General features: G+C 39.3%; 1 protein-coding gene and 1 long non-coding RNA gene across 4 annotated transcripts in view; one reads left to right on the forward strand and one right to left on the reverse strand.

The window, feature by feature from the left end:
• SLC22A15 (solute carrier family 22 member 15) overlaps nucleotides 1–11,174 on the reverse strand; it is a 90,213-nt gene extending 79,039 nt beyond the window's left edge. For 2 of the 3 annotated variants that reach the window (XM_009245846.4, XM_054529095.2), the window contains exon 1: nucleotides 10,972–11,148. In XM_009245846.4, the coding sequence (XP_009244121.1) occupies nucleotides 10,972–11,058 (87 nt within the window). In that variant the 5' untranslated portion in view covers nucleotides 11,059–11,148. Of the gene's footprint in view, nucleotides 1–10,971 lie in introns of all 3 variants that reach the window. The other variant, XM_002810376.5, reaches the window with a different exon arrangement.
• The window catches only part of LOC103891738 (uncharacterized), a 44,074-nt gene continuing 30,510 nt past the window's right edge, over nucleotides 10,689–24,252 (forward strand). The window contains exons 1-2 of the long non-coding RNA XR_008512745.1: nucleotides 10,689–11,010; nucleotides 13,753–13,854. This is a non-coding gene — a long non-coding RNA (uncharacterized LOC103891738). The remainder of the gene's footprint in view (nucleotides 11,011–13,752; nucleotides 13,855–24,252) is intronic.

A 24,252-nucleotide genomic window follows, 5' to 3' on the forward strand; every position in this document is an offset into this window, starting at 1 on the left:
CCCCCAAAAAAACAAAAGTATTCTCACATTGTTTTCTCCACTATTATCTACAACTACCATGCACACATTCACCCACATATTTTTGCCTAATAAAATTGCACCCATCAGCAGATGGGCCTTAAAGCCACAAAAAGCAACCACTATCCATTGTCTACCAGAGTGGGAATAACAACATCTCAAATAAATCATTATCTTCTCTAGCTCTACCTCTAGGGAAGGAGAACAAGTGCCATAGATGGCTGGATTTTTTTCCCCCTTTCAATGTAATTATAATTAGAAAAATGACTAAAATGCACTAGGGGATTGAAATTTTTAAAGTTTCAAGAAGTGAAAGTTTTTAAAGTAATTTTATATTAACACCATTAAGAGCTCTTATAATACTTCTCAGGAAACCAAAAAAGTCTCCTATAAATTATCTCATCACAATACCTTGTGCTGTGAAGTCATGGTTCAGTATAATGTTTATTTTTTAATAGGAAAAATGAGATAGAGAATGATTAAGTAAATTGTTCAATGTTATATAAAACACTAATTGCAAAACCAGGATGAGAACGAGAACCACTTAACTTTGGGGCCAGAGCTTTTTTCGGAGAAAATAAAGGGAGGGAGGATATCAAAGATTATTTTATTGTTGCCATTACCTTTAGTTTTTTAATGCATTTAGTACTCAGTTACCTAACTGACTCAATCAAAAGCATTACATAAGCAAGACCATAATCATGAAGACAGGATTATATGCCCAGTGTCCAGCACAAAGTGGGTATTCAATAAATATTTGTTGGTTGACTTACTAATACTAGCTATTTTTTGTGTGTAAAATTTGAGACACACTAACACACCCGGAGTAACTGGTGCCTCTAAATACTGTTTCTTCCTCATTTTAATCTATCTACATTGGCTGGGCGCGGTGGCTCATGCCGGTAATCCCAGCACTTTGGGAGGCCGAGGCAGGCGGATCACAAGGTCAGGAGATCGAGACCATCCTGGCTAACACAGAGAAACCCCATCTCTAATAAAAATACAAAAATTAGCCTGGCGTGGTGGCAGGCACCTGTAGTCCCAGCTGCTGGGGAGGCTGAGGCAGGAGAATGGTGTGAACCCAGGAGGCGGAGCTTGCAGTGAGCCGAGATTGCACCACTGCACTCCAGCCTGGGCGACAGAGCAAGACTCCGTCTCAAAAAAAAAAAAAATCTATCTACATTACGACACCAGATCAATCTCCCTGAAACTCCTCATGAAACTCTTCCAGTCAAAACGTATTAATGGATAAATGATAAGTTTTCTAGCATTCCAGATCCTCCACCACATGGTCCAGGTGCTAACTAATCTGCATTCAAGCTTCCTCTACCAGCCTATCCAATTCCCCTAACATGACTTATTCATTGTGTGGTGTGAAAGCAGTGGAATCTGTTATCTGAGTCTGAACCTCAGCTCTAATTAAACCTTGAGCAAATCCAAACCTCTCTAAGTTTCGTTTTCTTCCAGTTAAGACAAGACACTAATGGTACATCTTTATCCAAGTCACTAATATCGTATTAACCCATCTTCATTGTCAAGTGGGGTTCCTCCATAGTCAACAGTGAATTGCACAGCACTGTACAAATAGTATATATTAGTGCTTCCCAAATTTAATGTGACTCCCTAAGTCTGGGGTGGGGGTAAGAGTCTGCATTTCCAATAAGCTGCAACAACCAACAACCATACTCTGTGTAGCAAGGGCATCAGTTATTCCCTCTTCCACACTCATTCCAATTTTATGTTTTTCTACCTGAAATGACCTTCCCATTTCTCCCTAAATCCAAGCTTCAAAGTTCAGCTCAAGCTCAGATATCTCTCTGACGGCTTCAACGAATCACTCTAGACCACACCATCTCCTTTCTTAATTTCCAAAGCATTAGTTGGCTGTATTATTTACTGGGGAAATATTGCTTTGTATCATTATCTAATGTGTAGATAACAGTTCAACTCTAATTTTCAATGATTTGTCACCTCCTGAAGGAAAGAAACCCTAATTTATACTGCTATTTCCCTCTAAAGAACCCAACACGCTGCTATATACATAAAAGTCTATCTCATATACGTATCAAATATATATAGTCTATCAAATACATTTTTTAACTAACTCCTTGCATAATGGTATAACCAAAAAAAAGATGAAAAAAAAATAGTAACTCTGTTAACTAATTTTTGTTCCAATCACTAATTAAGACTAGGCCAGGTGCGGTGGCTCATGCCTATAATCCCAGCATTTTAGGGAGCCAAGGCAGGAGGATCACTTGAGTCCAGGAGTTCAAGACCAGCCTGGGCAACATAGTGAGACTCCACCTCGATTTAAATATAAATTTAAAAAAAATTCTGGACAAAGTATTTAGTCGCATCTGTTTCTCTCTCTTTTTTTTTTTTTTTTTTTTTTTTTTTTTTTGAGATGGAGTCTCGCTCTGTCACCCAGGCTGGAGTAAAGTGGCGTGATCTCGGCTCACTGTAACCTCTGCCTCCCGGGTTCAAGCAATTCTCTGCCTCAGCCTCCCGAGTAGCTAGGATTACAGGCACCTGCCACCACACCCAGCTAATTTTTGTATTTTTAGTAGAGACAAGGTTTCACCATCTTGGCCAGGCTGGTCTTGAACTCCTGACCTTGTGATCCACCTGTCTCGGCCTGCCCAAGTGCTGGGATTACGGGCATGAGCCACCGCGCCTGCCCGGCCTTCTCTCTCTTTTTCAAGTAAAATGGTAACACCACTAGCTGACCATCCCTTCTTCTTCAATGGTTTAATTTTTAAAAAAACAAAATTCTAACAAGCACCAAAACTTTGCAACACATTATATTATGCACCTCAGATGATAAAATGGATAAAAAGTAGTCTTTTCCTTCAAGGCACATACATTCAAATGAGGACCACAAACAGTCATATGTCATACATCACTCAACAACTGGGATACGTTCTGAGAAATGTGTCATTAGGCGAGTCCATCATTGTGCAAACGTCAGAGTGTACTTACACAAACCTAGACCTATAACCTCCCATACAACTAGGCTATATGGCATAGCCTATTCCTCCTAGGCTACAAATCTGTAAGGCATGTTAGTATACTGAATATTGTTGGTAACTACAACACAATGGTGAATATCTGTATTTCTAAACATACCTAACATAGAAAATATACAATAAAAGATTTTTTAAATGGTACGCCTGTAAAGGACACTTACCATGAATGGAGCCTGCGGGATCGGAAGTTGCTCTGCGTGAGTCAGCGAATGAGGAGTGAATGGATGTGAAGGCCTAGGACGCTACAGTAGACTTTATAAACAATGTACAGTTAGGCTACATTTATTTTTTAAATTATTTCTTCAATAATAATTAAACTTACTGTAGCTTTTCTACATTTTAAATTTAAAATGTTTTAACTTTTTGACTCTTTTGTAGTAACACAGCTAAAAACACAAACACATTATATAGCTGTACAAAAATATTTTCTTTCTTTATATCCTTATTCTATAAGCCTTTTTCTATTTTTTAAAATTTTTTGAACTTATTTGTTAAAACCTAAGACACACACATTAGCCTAGACCTACACAGAGTCAGGATCAATACCACTGTCTCTGCCTCCACATCTTGTCCCAATGGAAGGTCTTCAGGAAAACAACATCCTGAAGACATGGAACCCTCATCTCCTATCACACCATGCCTTCTTCTGGACTGTCTCCCGAAGAATCTGCCTGAGGCTGGTTTACAGTTAACTTTTTTTTGTAAGTAGAAGGAGTACACTCTAAAATAACAATTAAAAATATAGCATAGGAAATACTAGGCAATAGGAATTTTTCAGCTCCATTATGATCTTATGGGCCCAGTGTTGCATATGTGATTATTGACAGAAACATTGTTATGTGGGGCATGACTGTATATCCAAAGCTATAAATACAAGGTGGATTGTGATGAATGCTATATTAGCCATACTGGGAATGAAGTTCATGAGAGCACAAAGAATGGAGATGTGAATTCCACCTAGGAGAATCAGGAAAAGGTTGTTAATGTGATACTTGAGCAGGTAGTAAAAGCTGCTAAGGAATTAATGAAAACAAAACTCAGGAAAAGAAATTATTTGGTAAAAGCAATAGCCCAATCAGAGTCAGGAAAGTAAAGAATAAATCTTTACATAACTGGGAAGAATTATATGGCTAGCTCAGCTTTTCCCTAACTTCAGTCATCTGAGTACCCCTTGCCAGTTTTCACATGCCCATTTTCTGTCTGCTAGTATTTACTCAATAGTCTTCTTTAAAATCAATTCAAATGTTTTAATTTTAGTAAATTAACATAAAATAGAATTTTATATCAATACAGACATCACTTGGCAGGTGGAACTACAAAAATATGCACAATGTTAGAATGCCAAGTGTTAGCTAGTACGTTTTTATTTAAGGTGGGCCACAGGAGACATTTTCAGGCTAGATTTGGGAGAGGGGTGAAAGTGAAAGAGCAGCTGTTTTTGCATTTTATGCCCAGGTCGGGGCAGGTGCCTTAGTGCCTCACATAGCTAACCACTTATGTGCTGGTCCACCTCATTGGCGTGGCACAGTCGCGAGGCTGCAACCACTCCACCTTCCCATGGATCCTCCTTCAGCTGCTCTGACTCCTTGCCCAGATACATGTTTAATTCTATGATGAAAGGCAGCCACTTCATCAAGGTTGGAGGCAGGGAGAATGACACAGATTCCAGTCACTTCTGATGGGCTCCAGATCATATCTTCCCTTCTCGACTGCCTGTGCTGCAGACTTCAAGCTCTAACATCACACACAAAGATAACAGCCTTACAGGGCCTGCTGAACCACCTCCCACAACAGTATACAGTCAAATCTCCATAATGAATGATGCATCAATTATACATATATAATCTTACATAAACACACATACACACACATGCTCATGCGCCCACACACACACACACACACGTCTCCATCCTAGGGGTCCTGCTTCTCCAGTAGAACTATGACTGACACAACATTAAACAAATAAGGCAAAATATCTGCATTTATTAAATCTGGAAGTAAGTACATGTGTGTTTGTGATATTACTCTCTGTATTTTTCCATCAGAAATGTCTCATAATTTTAAAAGAAGTTTAGAAGAAAATGAATAAATACAATAAAACAGAATAATATTAAGTTCTAACTAGATAATGTTTTCTACTGAAGCTCCTCTAATTCTTTCATTCTAGCTCATTCCCTTTGTTAAAACAGAAATATTTGGAAATGTTTTTAGAAGTGCTAACACCAAATGAGACTTTCTCCTTAGACAAACACGACTAAAGAAGGCTCCAGAAGGGCATAACTCTATCACTTTATTAAGAGTTAATGCTATTTAATACAATTTCCATATATCTACCATGCAGGCTATTCTGCAGAGAATGCAGAAAGAGATAAGATTAGAAATAACTGATGGATTACACAGAATCAAAAACAAAAGTGAAAAGATATCCCTAGAAAGAGGGCAGAAACATGTCTTCCTCTTGGACAATGTTGCCTAACAGAGAAGGTATTTAAGATAGGTGAGGATGAAAAAAACTTTTGAAGTAAAAGGAAACGATGTTTAGAAAATTTACACCAAGTAACCTCTATTTTACCCATGAAGTTGGGACAAAAAGCATCTAGGTAGAACTATACGAATGGAATCAGGAGAAGTCTGGGCTTGAGAAGAGTGATAAACAATCAACTGGCAAGAAGTAAAGGTCAGAACAGAAGAAAGAACCAATACCATGGGCTGTGTGGGTTTGTGAACTCGAAAAAGAGGAAGCATAACATATGCAACACAAGAGAGCTGAATAGCAAATTACAGTATGGCCATATATTGAAATACCATGCTACAGCCACTAAAAAAGATGTAGTTGTTCCTTTACATGCATAGCAAGGCATTTACAACATTGCTGAGAGACAAAATGCAGTTATGACACACATTTCTTCAAAAAAGATGGATATACAATATTTATATAATAAAGAGTCTGGAAGGCTATAATGGCATGTCCTAATTCTTGAGACATCCAGGCTCAAAGGAGCTCCTTAACCCTTCTGGATTAACCCTGTATCTCTACAACCTCCCTGGAGGAAAACCAAATAGATCAGCAACTTTATCTGCTTTACACTAGGGGGCAGTGTCTGTCTACGGACAACAACAGTTTTCCTGAGGGTGTGGGGGTCAGTGTGGTTTTGGTTTCTTTGACCAAACCACTGTGTTTGTCTCTTTGCCCCACCCACCTAAACTGGTGAAAGGCAAAAGTTCCCAGATCACCATAAACCCTCAGGAGACCCAACCTCCAGGCCACTGTGTGAGAGCTAATAGAAATAAAATTTGACAGTAGGAGCTGCATAAAACTTGCTCAAACTGGCAGAGAGCCCTGGTAAATGGCCACATGTTTTGGAGTCATGAGAGGGTCTTATTAAGACCATAGGTTCTCATCATGGCTGAAGCCTCGGTGATGGTGAGAACACCCTGGGGATGACAGCTGGTCTTTTATAACTGAACAAGGGCTTCACTAATGCTTATGGTGTGAACTTCATCACTTACTTATGCCAGGGAGGTTAGAAGAACCAGCTATGATCTCAGCCATATCTCATCAAACCTAAGAATTTCCTGTGGAGGGACATGGTGCCATGTATAAGCAGATAGGGGAGGTAAGCTGTGATAGCATTCTACATGAAGTTTAACAAAACAGGCTGAATAAAACTCACTCTACCCCACCCTCCTGTGTTTAAAGGATCACAATTCACAGCCATAATTGATCAAAGGAATATTGATTCTTAAAAAAGAATGAACCATTATTCTCATACAGCAAACTATATAGTATTCTCTCCTAGATATGCATATCTTCTTCCCTTTACCGTCTTTTCACTTAAAAATATTTAATATGAAAAAGCAAAAAATAAGATTCATGAAACTACTATCACAATTAACAAATGATAACAGATGCAATCTCCTTTGTACCCTCCCCTAAGCCCACCCCTTCCCTTCCTTCCCAAGAGGCAACCAATCTCATGAATTCGGTGTGGATCTTTCTACTCCATGGTCTTATATTTCTATACTGTTTATATATATTTATGAAACAAATATAGTATTGGTTTGTGTGCTTTTAAAATTTGTATTAAGAATATGTGTCACATAGTATACACTGTTTTGCTTTTTTTTCACTTAACATTGTGTTTTAGAAATTCCTCCATATAGTCGTATATAGATCTAGTTCATTTATTTCAGATGTTGTATTCTATTAAATTTATACCACATCTTATCCAGTCCTGTTTTGAAAGTCAGATGGTTCTAACTTTTGTTATAATAGACAGTGTTGCAGTAAACATCTTACACATACCTCCCTATGCACATGCTCAAGGGACAATGTAGGATGTGTACCTAGGAGTTCAATGCTAGGTTTTAATTCTTCTAGATGGTGCCAAATTGTTCTCTAAATGGGGTGTAGTTTCTATTTCTCATTTCATCACACTTGTACTGTTAGATTGTTTAATGTTTGCTAATATAGCAAGTGTGAAATGGTATTTCATAGCCATTTTAATATGCCTGTCCCAGATGACCACTGAAGTTAAAACATCTTTTTGTGTGTTGCCTATTACAGTTTCCTCTTCTGCAATCATTCCACTTTCTAAAATGCCGAGAAAAGCTATTTATTGCATGGATAATATTAATGCACTGGTCATTCCAGGATCTAAAAAATAAGGTTATTAAGAGTTTATATAAAAATAATGCATTCCTGAACACCAGAATCTAAGATGAGATTCATAGCACAGCATCACAATTTTGCTGGTGAATGCTTGTTATAGATTACATGTTCCTGATAGTAAATGGGGGTTTTAAATTCTGTGCAAATTATAATATAATGTATGATTCATGATTTTGAGGAAAATGACAAAGCAGGAGCCTCTGGCCTAGAACAAAGAAGTAACGTCCATTTTTCATTTCATGTCTAAAGAAATCAAGAAACAATGAATTGTATTCCAACCCTCCTCCTCCAGAGAGCCTAGACAACAAGCAAACACATACACAAACACAAAATAGTGACGATGGCAGCAACTCAGAATCACCATCGGAAGAGAAACAGTAATACGCTAAATAGAATTATTCCTATTTAAATATCACAGATAGCTCTGATCCTAGGGAGAGCAAGTACATTTTGATGGTAAGAATGTTTCTAACTGTAAAGCTTATTGCTTATTCATAAGTCAACCATTTTTACATAGGCAATCTTTTTCCCTTCACTTTTTGTTTATGTACATTAATACCACATATCACCATTTTCAGGGCATTTGCATCTTATGCTGAGGAAAAATCTGCAAAATCTGCATCTGTTCTTTAGTTATCTCAAAGTTGAACGCTATTGAGAGTCCAAAAATTGTGTTTGCAAGGAGTATGAGGGCAAGTCTCCTAGCCAAAGGAAACTGGATGGTGAGGTAACTTTTGATGATCTACATGATGGTACCAATAATTCAAGAAAACAGTTAACCAAAAACCCTTTAGAATTGGCTTTGCTATGTGGTTTTGTCCTCTTAGTTTGAACATGGATGTGTTTGGAGTAAAGGGAAAATCATTTTTTTAAATAATAATAATGGTCCCAGAAGAAGGAAAATGTTAAAAGGCCTGTAAAGTTTCCACCTCTGTCCTTCTGGTTTTGTGCCTCTCAGCTGGGGTTAATCATTATCAAGTCGCAGATGGGGAGAAGGCTCCCACTGAAGCAGAGGCTCCCTCTCTCTGGCCTTGTTGCCGTGTTGTTGGACTGCCCTTTCCTTGGGCAATGGTACGAAAACTCCTTTGATTTTAAAAGCAGACAAACCCCCTTTCATTTAAGGCTTCTTACTCTGCTGGGGGAAGCAAAACCTCACCCCAAAGAATGATGAAATCACCTGTGATACAACTGAGCAATGGGACTGCACAGTACTCCCACTCCACAGACCAGCTGCCCTAACCCAAAACATCTCCAACAACAGACTTGGTAGAGAGGTCTTTGGGGATATCCACTCTCATACCCAGGGTAGCTCTGGGTGGCTCTACAACCACCTGGATCATGTATCTCAATGGGGGGTAACTGAGTCCTTAAAAACATGTAGCATGTGAAGGATTCACTTTTGCCCAGGCTGGCATCTCCTCCACTGGTATAGGCACAGCTACAGGGCATCTTCCCACCCACATCTACAAGATAAACAATCAGTCACTCATCCCCAACACTCTAAGACCTGGTCCTTGTACCGCAAATACTGACCATAAATCAGCCAAGGTTTAGTGAACGGTCATAGGCATGGGCTTGGAACTTTTTGATAGCAAACTCTAACTAACTGGGTCAACCATAAATAAAAGTAAGTTAGAGAAACTTAACAGGTCCTAAACCCAGAACACTGGACTTTTTAGAACCTCACTCCACTGAAGACAAACTCACTCCAAGTTAGTGGATACTTGCCTAGGCAAATAAGAAAATGATAACAGGAAGTGAAGCGTAGGGATAGAGAGATGGGGAGCTGGGATTGTTCAAGAAAGGAAGTATGTTCTTGGAATTCATGGCTGGAACAGAAAAAGGGTTTTCTCAAAGAAACTGTTATAAATAAAGATTAGGCATCATGGTTGCAATTCTTCTTTCTCTGTATTACTCTTATCATTTAGCTTGAACGTTTTTTCTCCCTGGGGAAAGCTTGTTTAAAGCTAAAACAACAAGCTTAAAAGAACTTCAGAATACCACATATTCGTGAGCTGAGAACTGTTCGGCTAGAGAAAGAACTGACTCCATCATTTGAACCGTTTCTGGCTGATGATGAAATCAACTGAACTTCCAAACATTTTAATCAATAAGTCAACCCTTACCTTCCCCCATCTTCCTGTTGAGCCATTGCCTTATGCAAGCTTTAAGCAACTTGTGGACTGGTGGCTATATCCATGACCACTCTGTACTTCCTGCAGAATAACTATCATCACATGCTAACTAAATTACTTAACTGTCTGCCTGTCCCACCCGCAGCCACTGGAATGCAAGCTCCTGAGGGCAGTGAATGATTTGTCCATCATGGCATCCCTATGTTCAGCACATCCTAGCCCGTATTAAACGTGTTGACTGAAGGAAAGAGTAAAATGGCTGGCTCACAGCAAATACTAAGAAAGGATTTGTGAATGAAATGCCTCTGGCATATTGAGAGAAGCGACTAATGTCAAATGAGCCATTTAAGTTGGTGAAGCACTAATCCTTGCCTGGCGCAGTTAATCTGTAGTGACCTTTCGCATATGGAATCGATATTTTGAGGCTGGGGTGTACAAGTAGGTTCTGAGAATTCCTTATAATGAAGAAGTGATTTCATTTGATAACCACACATGGTAGATGGCACTATTCGGCTTACGGGAGTCTCAGCCCAAGGCTGGCGCACGGCCGAATGAGCCAGCAGAACTTAAACCAGAGGGAAATAAATCCTATGCTTTGAAAGCCCCTAGAAGAGTAAGCCCCCTCAAGCCCAGGAAAAGGGGCAGAGGATACCCGGCGCAGAGGGAGGCGATCCTAGACACAACCTTTTTTCTGCAGATTATCAAGACTGTGTCCTAGATTCCAAGGTGACAGTGCCACAGGTAGGGTAACAATTCCCTTCATATTTGCAGCGTGTTACAGGCAACAGCGTAGGGCAGGTAACACAATTTTGAATCCTTCCTTAACCAGCATAGCGGCTGAGGAACCTCCCCCAACACGCTCCTTCCACCACTCAAGGTGGCGGGGTGGAGGGCCCGGCAGAACCCAAGAGGCTCTGAGGCCGGCTGGCGACCTTGACGCTGCCGGCCGGGCCCAGGCCACCGCGCGGCGCCTCGCCCCTGCCCCACCCCGACGCTCGCCACACCTCGGTGTTTGCAGAGCCTCGGCCTCTGCCCCGGCGGTCTGGGAGCGGACGCCTAGCCCTGGGCCGGGCGGCCCTGAAGAGGGAAGTGCGGCTGCGGGGCCGCGGGGACTTACCTGCAGCAGCACGGCCAGCAGGAAGCACAAGTACATCTGGTAGATGCCCATCTCCCCCACCGCCTGGAACGCCTCCTCCACCTCCATGGCGGGCCGCGCGCAGGAACCCCGCCACCCCGCCGCCGGCTTAGGCGCGGCCCTCCCGCCCAGCGCGGCCACCCCTGGGCGCCCGGCACCGGCTTGGACCCGCCGGGGCGGGGATGGAAGCGCGGGCGGCGGGGCCGGGGCGGGCCGGGGCGGGGCGCCTGCGCGGGCGGCGGGGCTGTCAGGCTCGAGAGGTGGACGCGGGGCGGGGAGCGGGGAGCGGAGTCGGGCTACGCGGGGCGAGGGGCGAGGAGGGCGTTCGAGATCCGGGGCTAGAAGCCCTGGACCCGGGCCTCTGGACTTCCTGTTAAAAAAAAAAAAATGGTGTTTTGGTGTATGTTTTGTTTTGAGAGGGACCGCTGTGTGCGCCTTAAAGTGAGGAAAGAGGAAGTGGGCCGGGCTGAGGGCCTAAGAAGAAACATCGGGACCGCGTCCGCGTGTGACCCAGGGCTCTGCCTACAGGGGACCCCGCAGCTGGCGGGCGGCCTGGCGGCTCTCAGCAATGCCTGTCGTTATGCCCAAACCAGTTTAATGCGGGGGCTTGGGGAGCCCTAGAGCCTTCAGAGAAAAGTGCTGTCTGTGCAGCATTTCTTTCCAGTCTTACTCTGTGCTAGCCATGGGTTAAGTACACTGGTAGGCAAGCAAATTCTTGTAAAACCATCGGATACATTTGCTTATAGAAGTATGCACGAGGTACAAAGGAAGTGCAAAAGACGAAGGATTAATCTGTGGGGCAGGAGGTGAAGGCTGCCAAGGTATTTAAAGGATAAACGGCAGTTTGTCAGGTGGAAATTAAAAAAAAAAAAAAAAAAAAGCGTGGCAGGGCGAAGGGACGCTGGACACCTGCGTTAGTCCCCTCATGCCTCCACCTCCTAACCTCATTTTCTTTTTTGTTTATTATGTGTTGTCTTTTTTAACAGCTGCATAGTATTCCATTGTCTAGACCATGACTCCTAGTTTAACATTGAATAGAAATGGCGACCGGCTAGTGTCCTTGACCTGCCAGCATCCTTCTTATGCTTCCAAAATTTTCCGTTAATTGTGATGTCTGTTGCTGCGTATTGGTAGCTAGGCTTTACTGGTCAGCTGCTTTCTTTTTTTAGCAATTAAATGAATGCTCACTGTAATTGAATTTATCAGTGGGTTGGAAACTGTAAACTCTATAAACTCTAAGATTTTTTTCTCCCTCTCAAGGAAACGTTTCTGTATAAGTACTATTAATAGTTTAAAAAGTTTCATTCTTTGGCTGTTTCCTACGAATCCTCATTGTTACTAAATGCTGAAGTTTAACAAGTGCATTTTTGCATTTATTGACACGATCCTATTGTTTTTCTTCTTGGATCTGATAATCGGGTACATTATGGTAATAGTTTTTTTGATATTGAACTTTACTGGAATAAATCCTATTAATACTTGCTCATAATATTGCTATTTATTGCCAAATTTAATTTGCTAGTGTTTTGTCTAGGGACTTTACATCTGTGACTAGCGAACTAGGCCTATAATTTTCTTTTCTTCCTGATGCTCATGTCTAGATTTGGCAGTAAGATTTTATAGTGCTTTCATAACATGAGTGTGAGTGTTTGGTAAAACTCTCCTGCAACCGTCTAGACTTAGCTTGTTTTGCAGGGGGAGCCTCTTTATTACAGATTTATAGATATGGGTAAAGATAGATAGATGTGTATAACTAGATATATTTGTATGTCTTTGCATTTCTTCTTGAACCACTTTTTTTCTAGAAATGTTTCTATTTTATCTAGTTTAGAAATTGTTTTTGGAATAAACTTGTTCACATTGTTCTCTTGGGGTTTTTAAAAATAAGGGTCTAACTGTGTTTATGTCCCATTTTTCATTCTGAATAGTGTTCATCTTTATTGTTCCAATCTTACCAGTCTTGCCAGAGGTTTGTCTACTTTATTATTTTTTAAATTAGTTTTGTGAATTTTTTTCTTTTTTATTTCATGGATTATATGAATTCTTTCCTTTGTTTTTTTTTACTTTTGTTACTCTAATTCTTTTACTAGCCACATGACTTGAAAGTTTAGCTTCTTTGCTTCTAATATTTCTTTTTGAAGAATAATTATATGTGGCTGGGCTCAGTGGCTCATGCCTGTAATCCCAGCACTTTGGGAGGCCAAAGCAGGTGGATCACCTGAGGTTAGGAGTTCAAGTCCAGCCTGGCAAACATGGTGAAACTCTGTCTCTGCTAAAAATACAAAAATTAGCCGGACGTGGTGGCACAGGCCTATAGTCCCAGCTACTCAGGAGGCTGAGGCAGGAGAATCATTTGAACCTGGGAGGCAGAGGCTGCAGTGAGCTGAGATTGTGCCATTACACTCCAGCCTGGGCAACACAGCAAGACTCCGTCTCAAAAATAAATAAATTAATTAATTAAATAATTATATTTAAGGTTGTACTTACCTTTCTGTAGGACTTTACTCCATCCGACAAGTTTTGTCATGTGGTACTTTTGTTGTCTTTACTTTTAAATATTTCATGACATTGTAATTTCTTCTTTAACCAATGAGCTATTTTTAGTGCATTTTTTGTTTCCAATTAAAGGTTGCCAATTTTTTTTACCATCTTTTTAGTGTTGTTTATAATTTATATGCTTTGTAGACAGAGATTATATTAAATCTTGGAAATTGTTTTAATTTTTTGTGACCTAATATGTGATTTTTCTTTTTTTTTTGACAGTGTCTTTCTCTGTCACCCAGGCTGGAGTGCAGTGGCTTGATCACATCTCACTGCAGCCTTAACCTCCCCAGCTCAGGTGATCCTTCCACCTCAGCCTCCCAGGTAGGTAGAACAATAGGCACACACCACCATGGCTAATTTTTATTTTTTGTAGAAATGGGGTTTTGCCATGTTGCCCAAGTTGATCTCAAACTCCTGACCTCAAGTGATCTACCCACCTCAGCCTCTCAGAGTGCTGGGATTACAGGTGTAAGTCACCGTGCCCAGCCCATAGCCTTTTTTTTTTTCTAATGTTCCACATGTATTGAAAATAACATATATTCTCCACTTGTTGTGTGCAAGATTCTCTATTAATCAAACTTGATCTAATTTTATTCAAGTAGTCTATATTATTACTTAATTTTTCTGTGCTGACTGTATCAGTTTTTAATAAATATATCAAAATTTTCCAAAATTAATATCATTTTTGAGTTTATCAAGTTCTCTTTTTGTCTCTGTGTGCTCATAAAGGTAATAATTGAATCTTTTTTATGATGAAATAGCTCTTTTTAGTGCTTTTGGTCTTTTTTATTTTGTCTCATATCGATATTGTTGCATCACCTTTTCTGTTGTTTGTATTTTCCTTGTAATCTTTTTATTCTTATATTGTCTTTATGTTCATCCTTTAAGTTTCTTTCTGCTTAAGGCATATGTCTTAATCTATTTTGGCTCCTATAACAAAATACCTTAGATTGGGTAATTCGTAAAACAGAAATTTATTGCTCACAGTTCTGGAGGCTGGGCAGTCTAAAATCAAGGCACCGGTAGATTTGGTGTCTGATGAAGGACTGCTCTCTGCTTCAGAGATGTCACCTTCTTGTCGCATCCTTATAGTAGGAGGAGAAGAGAGCTCTCCGGAGTCTTTTATGGGAGCATTAATCCCATTCATGAGGATGGAGCCCTCATCATTTAATCACTTCTCAAGGGCCCTACTTCTTAATACTATCACATTTGGTATTAGGTTCCAACACTAATTTAGGGAGACACTGCTGTCATTTGAACGTTTCCCCTCCAAAATTCAGATGTTCTCAATGCAAGAGTGTTGGGAGGTGTGTAGTGACCCTAGTCAGTGAGAAGTGAAGTGAGGACTGCTGCTAGCAACGCAACCAGTCAGGGTTGCCCTGTTGCGTTTTAGACTTACTTAGGACCTGTTACCCCTTTCTTCTTTCCTATTTCTCACTTTTGGAATAGCAGTGTCTATGCTATGCCTGTACACTATTGTGTTTTGAAAGCACATAACTTGTTTGATTTCACAAGTTTACAGGTGGGAAGGAATTTGCCTCAGGATAAACCATGCATTGGTTCCCATATCTTTGGACTTTAGACTTTATAAAGTTGATGCTGGAATGAGCTAAGATTTTAGGGGCTATTGACAGGAAATAAATGTATTTTTGTGTGAGAAGGACATGAATTTTGGTGAGGGGGCAGGGGCAGAATGCTATGGTTTGAATATGTTTCCCTCCGGAATTCAGACGTTTCCAATGCAACAGTATTAGGAAGTGTGGCCTTTGGGAAGTAAATTACTCATGAGGGCTCTGCCCTCATAAATGGGATTAGGTGCCCTTATAAAATGGCATGACAAGGGAATTTGTCCCATTTGCCCTTCCACCTTCTGCCATGTGAGGATATAATGTTCCTCCTCTTTGGACAATGCAGCCCTCACCAGACAACAAACCTGCTAGCACCTTAATCTTAGGCTTCCCAGCCTCTAGAACTGTAATAAACAAATTTATTTTCTTTATAAATGACCAAGTCAGTGATATTCGGTCAGAGTAGCACAGACAGACTAAGACAGACACTAATATTCAGACCATAGCAGCATGTTTATGAAAGGAGGACTTCTTTTTTCCATCCAGGTTGATAATGTCTGTCTTTTATTTAATTAATTAATTTATTTATTTGTATTTTATTTATTTATTTATTTATTTTTTGAGATGGAGTCTCACTCTGTCACCAGGCTGGAGTGCAGCGGCCCGATCTCGGCCTACTGCAACCTCCGACTGCCTGGTTCAAGTGATTCTCCTGCCTCAGCCTCCTGAGTAGCTGGAATTACTAGCACACGCCACCACGCTCAGCTAATTTTTGTATTTTTAATAGAGACGGGATTTCACCATGTTGGCCAGGATGGTCTCGATCTCCTGACCTCATGATCCACTTGCCTTGGCCTCCCAAAGTGCTGGGATTAGAGGTGTGAGCCACCGCGCCCGGCCATCTCTGTCTTGTAATAGATGAGTTAAATCCATTTATATTTATTGGGAGCGGTATATCAGAAATTATTTCTACCAACTTATTTTGTTTTCTGTTTATCATCTTCTTTTTCCTTTCTGGCCATCTGTTAGATTGTTAAAGTTATTTTTATACTGCCTTTCTCTCCTTTGCTTTTTTGAAGAGCTACAGATTATTATTATTATTTTGATAGCTATTCCCACATTTTTAACATCCACAGAACTATGCACTTTTCCACAGTGTTTATAATTATATAATATATCTCTCTCCTTTTCAAACTGGATAAAAACCTACACAAGATTACAAGGGTACTGTATCTGAGAAAACTTAGAAGGACCTAAAGATGTTGTGTTCTGGAAATCTTTGTTAGTTGACCCAAGAAGAGAGGATCATGATGCCAAACACACTGATGTAGAAGATTCATGTGAAGTTTTACTTTCATTGTTAAGCAAAATTATCCTAAACTTGGAAATAATAAGACAGCAAGAAGAGGTGGGTGTGGTTTTTTGTTTGTTTGTTTGTTTGTTTGTTTTCTTGAGATGCAGTCTCGGTCTGTCACCCAGGCTGGAGTGCAGTGGTGCCATCCTGGCTCACTGCAACCTCCGCCTCCCAGGTTCAAGTGATTCTCATGCCTCAACCTCCCAAGTAGCTGGGATTACAGGCACATGCCACCACGCCTGGCTAATTTTTTATTTTTAGTAAAGACCATGTTGACCAGGCTGGTCTCGAACTCCTGACCTTAGGTGATGTGCCTGCCTCGGCCTCCCAAAGTGCTGGGATTACAGGTGTGAGCCGCTGTGCCCAGCCATGGGTGTGTTTTTTAATGCAGTAATGGAGCATTGTTTAACAGGTCTGCCCCCAGGATTATTTAATTCTGTAGGAGAATGTTCCTGCATTTGACTTTACTATTTACTATATTAATAAGAGCTCAGGCACTGTGCAGTGAGTTGTCAACTTACAGATTTTTTTAGTGTGTGGTAGAGATGTAAGTGATTATGTTCAGTAAGAAGGATAATCTATGATTTCATTACCCTGTAGGATATTAACGGGTTTTGTATCTAATCTAGCAATCCTATTCTAGCATTCTTTTTTGTGTGTAAATAATACTTTCTTCAAATGCTCTTAGAACCAGTTTATCATCCTGCTGGTTCCCTCATAATTACTGAATGGAATAAAAGCTTTGACATAGATTCATTCTATATTGGTAAGAGAGTCATGTTTTTAACTTTTGAGGATTTTTCTTTGACATCATTATGTGTTTGAGTGAAAAACTATATAAATTAATATTTTATATGACATACAATTAACAAATTAAGTGTTAATTAGATATTAGATTAGTTCATCTTACTCCCTAAAAATATATGTTTTTAAGTGGGTCAAAAACTTTTCTACATATTCAGTATTTATTTACCTTGTATTGGGATCTATATGCCAGATGTAATTGATGATTGTGAGAACAGAAAGTGCAATCTGAAATGACGTCTAATGAATTGACAGAGACCAGGAAAGGGCTGGAACTTTTTCCTACAGGTGATGGGAACCACTAAAGTGTTTTAAGTCGGAGTGATGTGAGTTTTAAAAGATGATTTGGCAGCAGCGGAAAATGCATATAACACCAGTTAAGACGTTATTGTAATGGCCCAAACAGGACCCAATGAGGGCTTAAAACAGAACAATGATAACAGGAATGGAAAAATGAAGTCAAATTTAAGGTAAAAATCAACAAAATTGACATTTTGCAGGTGCAAAAAAGGGAGAAATCATGAACAACTCCCATGTTTAGTCATTGTAGCCAGACTTGGGGAGTGGAGGTGCTATTAACTGAGACAGGGAACACAGAAGTTGGATTAGGTTTGCGGTGGCAGGTTGAGGAGCCTACAATAAGAATGGTGGGGCTTACCGGCATTGCTCCTTTAAATGGTCATTGCCCCTTTAAGATTCTGCCCTTCCCCCTTAACCCACCCAGGCCCCTGCTGGATTTCCTTGCCCTAATTTACAGTCAGCACCAAAGCTTCTGAGCATGCGCTCAAGGAAGAGCTGGACTAATTAAAGCTCTCCTGAGGTTCAAGGTATGGCATCTGTGGCTCTTAGCAAAGAGTTCCATTTTTAAGAACATATTTTCTCCAGCTGACCATTTTTTCTCATTTTTCTTTTTAAATCTTTTTCTTCCATAACTTTATATTATCTCTATCTTTTTTATCACTCAAGAATAATTAACATCTGGGTTTTTTTCTTTTAATTATAAAAAATTAAAATAATGTTTTCAATATAGCATCTATCAAAGATACTGTTTGATCCATGAGAGAAAAAAATTAACTTTATTTGGTCAGTTACATAAATCTTGGGAGCAAATATAATCAATCATGATCGTGTTCTTTTTTTTTAATTACAAAACCTGTGCACCTTACTACTGTGTCGTGTCTTTTGTTTCATTGGTAATTTGGTGTCCCAGATGGCTACTGAAATTTGGTGTGTAAGATAATAGACTTTCTGGATGTCACATATTGTTAGAAATCCTTGGAAATCAGTGTTCTATCCCAGCCTAAATGCACTGCCTTTTAAAGAAAAATCTGAAGAACATCTCTCCCTCATCATAAGCCTTCATTCATGCTGAGATAACACTTTATAGTTAGAATGTCACAGCACCATACCTTAATAAAGATAGCTAAAGTACATATACCTCTGTCAACATTAAGTTGATATAAACATAGCAAATATGATGGGAAGAAGCAAATAACAAGGGAGTCAGGAGATTTTGTTGGTAGATGCCTGGGAAGAAGGAGCAAAAGACGAAGGGAAGAGAAGTAAAAAGAAAATGGAGTTAGCAGTGAGGTGGACATTATCAGGTCTTCCAAACCAACAACAGTCATTCAAAAAGATTGTTAAGTGGGTGAAAAACATATTAAAAAAGATCTACATTTAATTTGGAGAAATCGGCCATTTCCATGTCTCAAACCTTAGCAATAAAACAAAAGAGTATAAATAGAGTTAGGTATAAAATTCAGGAAGTTAAGGTAGAGAGATATGAAATATGAGGAAAATTAACCGTTAATTATATTTGAATTTAGATAGTAGAGTATATTGCTTGCTAAGAGTCCAATTTTACATGTTGTCCAAGAGGCACTAAGCTTAGATAATAGTGCATTCATTTAGTTCAACAGATTCATTCCTGAGTGCCCATATTTAATGAAAATGTCAGTGTTGTTACTGTTTTTGTTGCTGTTGCTGATGCTATTTCTTACATGGGAGAGTTATATAACTAGGGAATACTGAGTGACATGATGAATTTGCTATATTCATGGAGTCAATAAATAGAGTGATTTAGTAGAATGGATGAAAAACCTGGCCTATGCAGGCACAAATGCCTCACAGTTTCCCAGGATTAAAATATAGATGCTTATTAGAACTTCCAGAACCACTTCTATTGTTGAGTATTGCACAAGAATGACAATGATGTATATCAAGAGTCTCAAAGCCAACTGGGCTTTCTAAATTAAAAACAGCAATTTGCATTACTTTTATTTTTTTCCATTTTTATTTATTTTTATTTCTGTTTTTTATTTTTCCATAAGATATTGGGGTACAGGTGATATTTGGTTACATGAGTAAGTTCTTCAGCAGTGATTTGTGAGATTTTGGTGCACCCATCACCCAGGCAGTATACACTGCACCCCATTTGTAGTCTTCTATCCCTCAACCCACTCCCACTCTTTCACCCCAAGTCCCCAAAGTCCATTGTACCATTCTTATGCCTTTGCATCCTCATAGCTTAGCTCCCACATATCAGTGAGAACATATGATGTTTGGTTTTCCATTCTTGAGTTTCTTCACTTAGAATAATAGTCTCCAATCTCATCCAGGTCACTGCAAATGCCGTTAATTCATTTCTTTTCATGGCTGAGTAGTATTACATCAAATATATACACCACAATTTCTTTATTCACTCACTGATTGATGGGCATTTGCATTGGTTCCATGATTTTGCAATTGTGAATTGTGCTGCTATAAATCTGCGTGTACAAGTATCTTTTTCGTATAATGACTCCTTTTCCACTGAATAGATACCCAGTAGTGGGATTGCTGGATCAAATGGTAGTTCTACTTTTAGTTCTTTAAGGAATCTCCACACTGTTTTCCATATGTAGGTGGGGATGTAAACTAGTACATCCCCACTAGCAGTGTAGAAGTGTTCCTTGATCACTGCACCCACGCCAACATCTACTGTTTTTTGATTTTTTTATTATGGCCATTCTTGCAGGAGTAAGGTGGTATCACATTGCGGTTTTGATTTGCATTTCCCTGATCATTAGTGATATTGAGCATTTTTTTTTTTTTTTTTTGAGACAGAGTCTTGCTCTGTTGCCCTGTTGCCCAGGTTGGAGTGCAGTGGCACGATCTCCGCTCACTGCAAACTCCACCTCCCGGATTCACGCCATTCTCCTGCCTCAGCCTCCCGAGTAGCTGGGACTGTAGGTACCCACCACGACGCCCAGCTAATTTTTTTGTATTTTTAGTAGAGACAGGGTTTCACCATGTTAGCCAGGATGGTCTTGATCTCCTGACCTCATGATCCGCCCACCTCGGCCTCCCAAAGTGCTGGGGGCATTTTTTCATGTTTGTTGGCCATTTGTTTGTTCTTCTTTTGAGAATTGTCTATTCATGTCCTTAGCCCACTTTTTGATGCAATTGTTTTTTCTTACTGATTTGTTTGAGTTGGATATTAGTTGGATATTTGTTTGATTCTGGATATTAGTCCTTTGTCAGATGTACAGACTGTGGAGATTTTCTCCCACTCTGTAGATTGTCTGTCTACTCTGCTGACTGTTCCTTTTGCTGTGCAAAAGCTCTTTAGTTTAATTAAGTCTCAACTACTTATCTTTGTTTTTATTCATTTGCTTTTGGATTCTTGGTCATGAAATCCTTGCCTAAGCTAATGTCTAGAAGGGTTTTTCCAATGTTGTCTTCTAGAATTTTATAGTTTCAGGCATTAGATTTAAGTCCTTAATCCATCTTGAGTTGATTTTTGTGTAAGGTGAGAGATGAGGATCCAGTTTCATTCCCCTACATGTGGCTAGCCAATTATCCCAGCACCATTTGTTGAAAAGTGTGTCCTTTCCCCACTTTATGTTTTTGTGTGCTTTCTTGAAGATCAGTTTGCTGTAAGTATTTGGCTTTGTTTCTGGGTTCTCTGTTCTGTTCCATTGGTCTATGTACCTATTTTTATACCGGTACCATGCTGGCTTGTTGACTATGGCCCTACAGTATAGTTTGTAATCAGGTGGTGTGATGCTTCCAGATTTGTTCTTTTTGCTCAGACTTGCTTTGGATATGTGGGCTCTTTTTCAGTTCCATATGAATTTTAGAATTGTTTTTTCTAATTTTGTGAAGAATGATGGTGGTATTTTGATGGGGATTGCATTGAATTTGTAGATTGCTTTTGGCAGTGTGGTCATTTTCACAATATTGATTCTACCTATCCATGAGCATGGGATATGTTTTCATTTGTTTGTATCATCTATGATCTCTTTCAGCAGTGTTTTGTAGTTTTCCTTGTAGAGGTTTTTTGACTCCTTGGTTAGGTATATTCCTAAATATTTTATTTTTTTGGCAGCCTTTGAAAAAGGGGCTGAGTTCTTGATTTGATTCTCAGCTTGGTCGCTGTTGTATAGAAGAGCTACAGATTTGTGTACATTAATCTTGTATCCGGAAATGTTGCTGAGTTATTTTATTAGTTCTAGGAGCTTTCTGGAGGAATCTTTAGGGTTTTCAAGGTAAATGATCATATGGCCAGCAAACAGTGACAGTCTGACTTCCTCTTTACTTTTTGGATTTGGATGCCCCTTATTTCTTTCTCTTGTCTGACTGCTCTGGCTAGGACTTCCAGTACTATGTTGTAGAGGAGTGGTGAGAGTGGGCGTTGTTACCTTGTTCCAGTTCTCAGAGAAAATGCTTTCAACTTTTCCCCATTTGGTATTATGTTGGCTGTGGGCTTGTCGTAGATGGCTTTTGTTACATTGAGGTATGTACCTCATATGCCAGTTTTGCCGAGAGTTTTAATCATAAAGGGATGCTGGATTTTGTCAAATGCTTTTTCTGCATCTATTGAGATGATAGTGTGATTTTTGTTTTTAATTCTGTTTATGTGGTGTACCACATTTACTGACTTGCATATGTTAAACCATCGCTGCATCCCTGGTATGAAACCCACTCGATCGTGGTGGATTATCTTTTTGATATGTTGTTGGATTTGGTTAGCTAGTATTTTGTTAAGGATTTTAGCATCTATGTTCATCAAGGATATTGGTCTGTAGTTTTCTTTTTTGGTTTTGTCCTTTCTGGTTTTGGTATTAGGGTAATGCTAGCTTCATAGAATGAATTAGGGAGGGTTCCTTCTTTCCCTATCTTGTGGAATAGCGTCAAAAGGATTGGTACCGATTCTTCCTTGAATGTCTGGTAGAATTCTGCTGTGAATCCATCTGGTCCCAGGCACTTTTTGTTGGTAACTTTTTTTTTTTTTTTTTTGAGACAGAGTTTCGCTCTTTTTGCCCAGGCTGGAGAGCAATGGTGCGAACTCAGCTCACTGCAACCTCCATTTCCTGGGTTCAAGCGATTCTCCTGCCTCAGCCTCCCAAGTAGCTGGGATTACAGGCATGCACCACCACACTCAGCTAAATTTGTATTTTTAGTAGAGATGGGGTTTCACCATGTTGGTCAGGGTAGTCATGAATAGTAATTTTTTAATTACCATATCAATCTCACTGCTTGTTATTGGTCTGTTCAGAGTATCTAATTTTTCCTGATTTAAGCTAGGAGGGTTGTATTTTTCCAGGAATTTATCCATCTCTTCTAGGTTTTTTAGTTTATGTTCGTAAAGGTGTTCATAGTAGCCTTGAATGATCTTTTCTGTTTCAGTGGTGTCAGTTATAATATCTCCTGTATCATTTCTTAATGAGGTTATTTGGATTTTCTTTCTTCTTTTCTTGGTTAATCTTGCTAATGGTCTATTACTTTTATTTATCTTTTCAAAGAACCAGCTTTTTGTTTCATTTACCTTTTATATTTTTTTGTGTGTTTCAGTTTCATTTAGTTCTGCTCTGATCTTGGTTATTTTTGTTTTCTTCTGCTGGATTTGGGTTTGGTTTGTTCTTGTTTCTTTAGTTCCTTGAGGTGTGACCTTAGAATGTCAGTTAGTGCTCTTTCAGTCTTTTTGATATAGGCATTTGGTGTTATGATCTTTCCTCTTAGCACCACCTTTGCTGTATCCCAGAGGTTTTGATAGGTTGTGTCATTACTGTCGTTCAGTTTGAACAATTTTTTAATTTCCATCTTGATTTTGTTTTTGACCCAATGCTCATTCAGAAACAAGTTATTTAATTTCCATGTATTTGTATGGTTTTGAAGGTTCCTTTTGGAGTTGATTTCCAGTTTTATTCCACTGTGGTCTGAGAGAGTGTTTGACATAATTTCAATTTTCTTAAATGTATTGAGACTCTTATGGCCTATCATATGGTCTATCTTGGAGAAAGTTCCATGAGTTATTGAATAGAATGTGTATTCTGTGGTTGTTGGATGAAATGTTCTGTATATATCTATTAAGTCCATTTGTTTCAAGGTGTTTGATATAATTTCAATTTTCTTAAATGTATTGAGACTCTTATGGCCTATCATATGGTCTATCTTGGAGAAAGTTCCATGAGTTATTGAATAGAATGTGTATTCTGTGGTTGTTGGATGAAATGTTCTTTATATATCTATTAAGTCCATTTGTTTCAAGGTATCGTTTAAATCCATTATTTCTTTGTTGACTGTCTTTCTTGATGACCTGTCAAGTGCTGTCAGTGGAGTATTGAAGTCCCCCACTATTATTGTGTTGCTATCTCATTTCTTAGGTCTATTAGTAATTGTTTTATAAATTTGGGAGCTCCAGTGTTAGGCACATATATGTTTAGGATTGTGATATTTTCCTCTTGCACAAGGCCTTTTACTGTTATGTAATGTCCCTCTTTGTCTCTTTTAACTGCTGTTGCTTTAAAGTTTGTTTTGTCAGATATAAGAATAGCTACCCTGCTCATATTTGATGTCTGTTTGCATGAAATGCTTTTCCCCATGCTCTTTACTTTAACATGAGTCCTTATGTGTTAGGTTAGTCTCCTGAAAGCAGCAGGTAGTTGGCTGGTGAGTTCTTATCCATTCTGAGGTTCTGTATCTTTTATGTGGAGCATTTAGGCCATTTAC

Source organism: Pongo abelii, chromosome 1 (genome assembly GCF_028885655.2).
Source record: "Pongo abelii isolate AG06213 chromosome 1, NHGRI_mPonAbe1-v2.0_pri, whole genome shotgun sequence".
Taxonomy (NCBI): Eukaryota; Metazoa; Chordata; class Mammalia; order Primates; family Hominidae; genus Pongo; species Pongo abelii.